The 7,692-nt window shown below is 35.9% G+C and overlaps 1 protein-coding gene across 1 annotated transcript; it reads right to left on the bottom strand.

The window, feature by feature from the left end:
* Positions 1 to 2,131: 2,131 nt before the first annotated feature.
* Positions 2,132 to 7,078, bottom strand: LOC107724027 (mediator of RNA polymerase II transcription subunit 4-like). Its single transcript, XM_016532794.1, has 7 exons — positions 6,942 to 7,078; positions 6,569 to 6,635; positions 6,107 to 6,277; positions 5,755 to 5,812; positions 5,024 to 5,110; positions 4,789 to 4,920; positions 2,132 to 2,739 (listed from the first exon to the last, which is right to left on the bottom strand). Exons 1-7 carry the CDS (start codon positions 7,067 to 7,069, stop codon positions 2,567 to 2,569), a joined length of 816 nt encoding a protein of 271 aa, XP_016388280.1. The 5' UTR covers positions 7,070 to 7,078; the 3' UTR covers positions 2,132 to 2,566.
* Positions 7,079 to 7,692: the final 614 nt, after the last annotated feature.

Genomic DNA, 7,692 nt, shown 5'->3' with positions numbered 1-7,692 from the left:
AGATTTGAGCATCTAAGACTAATCAAAGTTGAGGACGAGGAGCAGAAAGAGAAACAAAAAGAGACATAAAACGAGTGTCTGCTTGATTTAAGAATGAGTTTGTAATTTAAAGCTGTTGAATTTGAGTGTGATGTGAAAATAGTCTGCATTGTTTTTGGTTTGTTGATATATTTTTTGCACATTTGATCATGTGAAAAACATTAACCTTACAGTTGAGCAAGGTTTATAGACAAGAGCTTGTGTCTGCGGCGTTTTTGTTCGTAAAATCTGTGAGCAATACAAACGAACATCTGAACTGCCTGTGTTATAGTTCACCTCTGGGAGCATCTGAGTCATTCTTTACTTCGGCTCTCTTTTCGTCCTTCCCCGTTCACCCCACAGCTTGCCGAGAGCATAGACAGGAGAAAAAACTAAAAGAAGAAATGAAGTGACAGACGTAGAGACCACAGATACACAGTGGGAAGAGTTTGTTCCCTTTGTGTAGGTAAATTAGGCACAGAAGGAAAATAATGAATTATTATGTGATTTACTAGCAGCTAATTCAATCTTAATTACAAGCAGGAACAGCTCTAAAATGTCCTGACACATTATCTCACCTATTGGTACACTTAACATTAGCACACATTAACATCGTGTTTCAAATAGTCATGCACGGAATCACCATAAGCTAAATTAAAGCTGGACACCAACTGTGAATAGACTGAAAAAAATTTGAAAGATTAGGACACTTGACACTTGTCTGACATCTCCAAAACTGCCATTAATTAACCACTATCGGGTAGATATGAATAATTGTGTATTATTTATAATAATTATTATTTGTAATATGTCATATATTCGCCTGATTCTACATTTGTTTGAACAAATATCTTTATTTTGAACATACTATATAAATAATAAGCACTTAAATCAAACGTGACTGGTATCTTTTCTTTTGGCAACACAAGACATGGGTATTTATTAATTCAATATAAAATGATTAAAGATGCTGTGCTGGCTAATTACTAGTGTTAATGCGCCATCTGGTGGCCAATGTTAAATTACCCGAACTAGCACCTGTGCCCGACCATGCAGTACAGTACTCATAGAATGTTTCAAGTAAAGATAAACCCAATCACCATGTGCAATATAATAAGTATTTTAGAGCTAAAAATGGAAACTAAGTCAGAAGTTCAGAATTACTTTTTAAAAGAGGGTACACATTTAAACAACTAGTGTTACTAGGGCCACTTATTCAAGCACATTATGTAGCTTGTCTAGATTGTTTCTAACCGGTATGAAAACATATTCAAACTAGATCATTTCCTGAAGGAAATACCTGTGCTTGCAAAGCAACAAAAGAAAAGTGCATTAAAACTATGTAAAATATTACTAGTTAGACTAGATAAATAAGGAAAGGAGAGAGTGACTGAGATTGATGGTAATGCACATAATAGATGCATAAATAAAGCATATTCTGGGCTGAGTGTGCTCCAAACTCAAGACATCTTAACCAAATAACCAATATTCAGTATGCAAATAAGTGTACTTGAAAATTTGATGGTTGGATTTTGAATGCTCAGTCTCAATAGGAGATTCTCGAGAATTTGATATTAATTTATGAGAAGGTTTAAACTAAATATAGATACCTAAGACTGAAAAATTATCTTCAAAACATAGTTTCAATGCCATATGTATGTTAAGTGATTCAGGCTGTATTAATATAAAGTGCTGGAGTTTCAAATAAACCCTAACTAGAATGTTAAAGCAATATCAAAACTGTTTTGCTTTGCAAGCAATGTAATAAATTTAAGTCGACAGGCTATAAGCAGTGATCATGCACAGAGTATAGGATCTGTGCAAGCATTTTTAGAGGTCATATATATATATATATATATACACATACATACATACATACATACATACATAGTAGTCAACATTTGAAGTGGATCAAAAAAGTTCATCAAAGTTGTCCTAAGACAAGAACGCATTTTGGTTTTAGGACAACTTTGATGAAAGGTTTTGATCCACTTCAAATGTTGACTACTGTATATATATATAAAAACTGGACCAGAAGGGTCATTTAAATACCCATTCCTCTAATGCCTTACACCTTCTGTATATACAAAACAGAAAAGTAAAAAACAAAATGAAGAAAATAATATTAAGTTTTATTTACAGAGTCTGAAAGTTCAGAGGTATTTACATTGCTATTTATATTCCAACTGTGAACCAGAAACTGTAACACTTCACTAGATAACAAATAAATGCAAATGAGCCTGTCACTCTGTACACAATGAAAATAATGCATTGGTGACATTTGAGGCCAGTGGGATAAAATTAAACAAACAAATGGTGACTGAAGAATGAAGAAACCAAGCATATTTGTAAAACATATCCAGCCAAATGAGGCTTTGCTGAAAAGAGGACCCGTGTAGGTTTGGTCCTCCTGAAAGCAGAATATGTTGTCATCTGGAAGTCCACAATCACAGAAACAAGATGCAGACAACACACTTTCAGGCTGTTCAGGTGGACAAACTCAAGTTACTGTGGACACACACACACACACACACACACACACACACGCTCAGTCTGAGTCACTGCTGCTGCTGGAGGAATCTGTTGACATGGCCTCAACATCATCTTCATTTTCCTTGTTATGACCAGGTGGCTCCAGGCCAAAATCGTTGCCATGGTGAGGAGGCAGAATCCCCATGGAAACATCAGCGGACTGCCAAGGATATTGGGGGGTTAGAATATCTAAAAGCGAAAGGGGGGGGAGACATTAGCAAAAAATGTACATCAAGGAAACATTCTATGCTTCAATACAAAAGTACATAGTCCAGGGCTCTACAGTGCGACCATTTAAGTCACATTTGTGACTGAAAACTACTGCGTGCGACTATGAAAAAATATTTAGGAGCACCAGTGTGACTGACCCGATCAGCATATTGGGTTTGCGCTCAGGGTTGATGACTAGTCTATTCTTGGGCTATGATTAGACGTCTATTAGATTTTCACTGACAGCCCAAATTTAGCCTTGTTTTAGCCTAGACCCATATTCACCGTCTATTAGACGTATATATGTAGTCGATAGCTAGCCGTCTAATTGATGACTAGTCTATAAATGGGCTATGATTAGACGTCTATTAGATTTTCACTGACAGCCCAAATTTAGCCTCGTTTTAGCCTAGACGTCTAGTCTAATAGACGTCTTTTAAACGCAAAATTGCTTGCTGGGTTCAAAGGTTTCTACTTACAACGTGTTTTTGCAGCACTGAGTAATGTATCACAGACATATGTTGATTTCTTAAACACAGTGTTAATCAAAATGCACTCACTGAGTTCTGCAAGCTCACCAATCTTCTCATTATAACAAAGTGTAGACACAATGTAAATAAGAGATTCATTGTGCAGTGTAGGGAGCTTCGTTGATTATAATGGAACTTTGTGAGATCGCAATGAACTAAGGAGAGTGACAGCTTTTAATGATTATTAAGGGAGTTTGCAAATGTGATATAGATTTAATACAACAGTTCAATAAACAAGTTACTATTAAGTGACTTACATTGTCTGACTATAACACTATTGCCTGATTTTGCTCTATTTCGTCAACAAAAATAACTTCAAACAAACTCACAGCTGAGCCGCTGCGCATCTCCAAACAAACACAGCGGTGTTTCATTTACGAATCTAGTGAGTCAATGATTCAATTGATAGTTTTCAGTCACGTGACCGGCTCGAAGACCTGGCGGGCAAAACATCCATAGAACTGCAGCACAAGCCTGTCGATTTTCTATCTGTTCCAATCCAAAAATATTTAGATCATCAATCCAAAAATATTTAGATCATCTCTCAAAAGAATAAAACAAAGATATGTGAACAAAATGCAAGTTTTGGCCTTTAGCAATCCATATAAATCACCCGGCACAATATTTCAATCACTAAAAACAACGGGACATTCTAAAACGTTTAATGTGAAAATACTTAAAGTGCCTTTAAAATGGTGATATTAAAAGATCAAATTCAGTACACACCTTACTGCTGATGCGTGCTTTATGCAGGCAAGCAAATGAGCCGGAACACGCAATGCGCTAAATGGTTAAGCGTCTTCTTTATAATGGTCTTCTATGAGAAAACATTTTATATTAAACTTTGCTCATTGAGTTTATATTCTGGGTTCATCTGCTTGCCTGAACAAAGTCTGCATCATCAATAAAGTGTATACTGAACTGGTCTTTAAATATCACTGTCTTACTACATTACTACTTAAAGCAATCCTTATAAAAATAACTGGCGGTCAGTGGAGGAAAGCCTTGTTTTGCCCTCCATGTGGGCGTTCCTTTAAGGGTGTGACGTCACGTGAAAACTATCAATTAAACATTCATAAAGACAGTCACTTGCTTCATTGATTCACTTGCTTGATTCAGTGATAAAATCAGTGGCTTGCTGACACATACTGGCAGCTTAAGTCTCATTTTTTAAAGTATCATTTCAGTTATTTAAATCATTTAACATTTCTATAATCAAAATTTTATATTTAAAACATAATTCTCAACATGAATTTATGAATTTAATTGCACTTATGCCACCTCTGAGCCTCATTAAACGTCTGAAAATACACCTACAAACCACTTTTGTGTTCTTCTGTTCCACCTCTGTAGTACAAATTAATTTTAATACTGATTTCATTTGATTTCAACTTATTCTACTTGTTCATATTCTATTGTTTTCATTAAAAATTTTTAAAAACTTATAAATATAAATTTTTTAATTTGATTAAACATCTGAACAAAAGAGTGAGCCTGCCTGGTAATCTCCCAGCAGCCAATGCGTCTCCAGGCAGGTGCCCGTTCACTCCGTTGGTGGACATGTTGCTCATGTTACCCAGTATTCCACTGCGCATCTCCAGATCAGTGGGGTACGGCCTGCGGGGGTCACCTACACATACATGCACATCATAAGAACTTACAAATACAACACAAAATGTTTCTTAGGAAATCAAATGAGTGAAAGAACTGAATAAAAAATACTGTCTATTTACCTGGAACCCAGTTGAGAGGAGCACACACCGCATTACTGGCACTGATCCTGTGAGCGTATTTGATGATCTCCTCTGAAGAGATACTCCCTAGTGAAAAACAAAAAGAGTGAGACACAGAGAAAGTCGATTTTTAACTAGAGCAGAATCTATTTGATACTATGGTATATCAATACATTAAATCAAATAAATAAAATACAATTACCTGCATCTCAGTCTTGTGACTGAATCAATTCTACTGAGAACTCCCATATTTTCCAGAATATAAGTCACACTTTAAATCATCTGAAACGTGCTGCGACTTAAAATCTAAAGAGGCTTATATAATGAAATTAATGTCAAGCACATGTGAGCCCAAGTTTATTTGTATAGTGTATTTCCCACAAGCCAGCAGTTTCACTGTCAGTTTAAATAAATTCCTTTAAAAAATGAATGCCACTATAAATTATGCTTGCTTTATATTTTACATTCCTGTTCAGTTATGAATACCATTAAATTTATAGGATTTGTTGTGGCGTAAGGGAAACTAAAATACATATTTATAGTGTTTATAATGTTTCTGAATGGAATAATAAAATGTCTTGTACTCGATGCAACTTTTCTGTGTGGTTTTTTTTTTTTTCTTCTTCTCAACAATGCAAATTTGACCTGGTGCGACTTATAGCCAGGTGTGACTTACTTTTCCAGCAATGTTTCCAGAAAATATGGTCATCATTTTAAAACCACCATAATACCTTTTCTGGCCTTTTCAATAGACTTCAGTTTTTCTTTGGCTTGGTAGACAGCAGTGGCCTGATGATTAATGAAAAACACAGTTATTTCCAGTTTAAAGAAGTGATTCATAAATATTGTGTCAAACACAGTTTGTATAAAAAGACTGAGTGGGTTGCACTTTATTATAGTGTCCTTGTTACAGTGTAAATACACATCATAAAAAAAGAGTTAATTTTAACAATATTGAAATTCAAAGCCTAAATTATTCTTTCAAATTAAAAGCTGCACAAAAAGTGACAGTTTGTAAATTGATTAAGCATGCTGTAACTGAATGTTACTGAAATAAATGTGCATTTGGCTCATGTCAGTTACCAGTATATGCTCAGCCTCTTTGAGTTGCTTCTGCAGTTGCTGGATATCGCTGTCTCTCTTCTCGGCTTCCTTCTCCAGTGCCTGCATCTCCTGGTGCACTTTGCCCTGCTCCACCGCCGTCTGCATGAGCTCCTGGAACTCTTTATCTCTCTGCACCAACAGCTCCAGTATCTGCTCACAGAATCAGCATACAGTCAATTCATGCTCTACACTGCCATATAATAGTCCAGCAAGCACACAACAATTCACAAGGCAATATTAATACGAACTCTAATTAAATAGCAAAGCAAAATGTTTTTTCTTAAGATTTCTCAGGCTTTTTTTCTTTTTCCCAGGCTAAATCAGAATTTTAATACCTGCAAATATCAGATACAAATATATCTTCTTCTTCAGATTTCAACGTTGTCTCAATCACTAATTGAGTATTGTCTGTACTTGTGTGTCTAGTAGAGTGTCTCTCACCTCTGTGTCCTCCCCAGGCTGGGGCAGTTTCTGTGTCCTGGACAGCGCCAGCATCTCTATCAGCTCTCTGCAACACAAACAAGAATATAAGAGAACCAACGAGGAGCTGTGTGTGAATGGTAGTAGTGTGTCAGTATATGTGTTAATAGCTGTGAAAACAGTAGACTCGAGTGGACAAAGGAGACTGTGATTTATTTATTCGATTATTATCTAACCCAGCAACTGTTAGCAGAAATCACTGAAAATTTCAAGAATGAACTAACGTTAGCAGTTTAATATAACTCTGTTTTGTAACAGATTAAAAACAAAAGCACACAGAAATTTATTTACAAAGTTATTTACATCTAAACATGCAGAATATATGAAGACAAACCTGGATAAAACTTCAATATCATCCAGAGTGGATAAAAGCTTCTCTTTCGTGGGCTTCTCCGCCGCCGCCATGACTGTTTGTCCTCTCTTGCGCAATGCGCATGCGTGAGAAATAAAACGCATAAGCATGAGTCAGTGACGCCTGTCGGCAGAAGGACCACAATGTACAATCGCTCTCAATAAAATATTATCTGTGGTGTTTATAAACAGTTCTTGTAAAACTGCGGGGTAACAGAGCAAACGACTGAGAACACTACAAGTATGACAGCAATATCTGTCACTTATAGATGCCGTTGTTATTTACTTGTTCATTTTCTCAGCGCTGGTGAGGATCAACCAATATTCGTTTTTGATTGACCGATTAAGAATATTTATATAGATTACCATTTTTTGTGTTTTACGAGTCACTGAAATTAGCATATTTTACTCTGTACGTTTAAATTGCGTTTTTTGGATAGAGGTGAGTCCAAGAAGATGCAAATGTTTGAATTCGCCGCAGAATAAATAAGGTTCGAGATCTAGTGAGATGCATTCAAATTCTGCACGGAATTCTGTTAGAAACAGATCAAACAGCGCTGACATAGAAAACCTGAAGTAGTAACGCCAACTATAACCATTGTGTTGTGGCAGAAATAGTCGAATGTTATTACATTATTAATTTCAGGGTTTGTACAACCTTTTGAGAGAGAAATTTCAATGACTTTCAAGTATTTCACACAACTATTTCCAGCACTTTAAAGCTCTAAAAATTA

Source organism: Sinocyclocheilus rhinocerous, unplaced genomic scaffold (assembly GCF_001515625.1).
Source record: "Sinocyclocheilus rhinocerous isolate Xijiao unplaced genomic scaffold, SAMN03320098_v1.1 scaffold2230, whole genome shotgun sequence".
In the NCBI taxonomy this organism is placed as follows: domain Eukaryota; kingdom Metazoa; phylum Chordata; class Actinopteri; order Cypriniformes; family Cyprinidae; genus Sinocyclocheilus; species Sinocyclocheilus rhinocerous.
This window is presented reverse-complemented; position numbering and strand designations above follow the sequence as displayed.

Coding starts and splice junctions, on each gene's coding strand:
- LOC107724027 (XM_016532794.1), bottom strand. CDS start 7,069: ATGCTTATGCGTTTTATTTCTCACGCATGCGCATTGCGCAAGAGAGGA. Junction 6,278..6,568: donor AGCCTGGGGAGGACACAGAG/GTGAGAGACACT, acceptor TTCTGTGAGCAG/ATACTGGAGCTGTTGGTGCA. Junction 5,111..5,754: donor TATTGAAAAGGCCAGAAAAG/GTATTATGGTGG, acceptor GTTTTTCACTAG/GGAGTATCTCTTCAGAGGAG.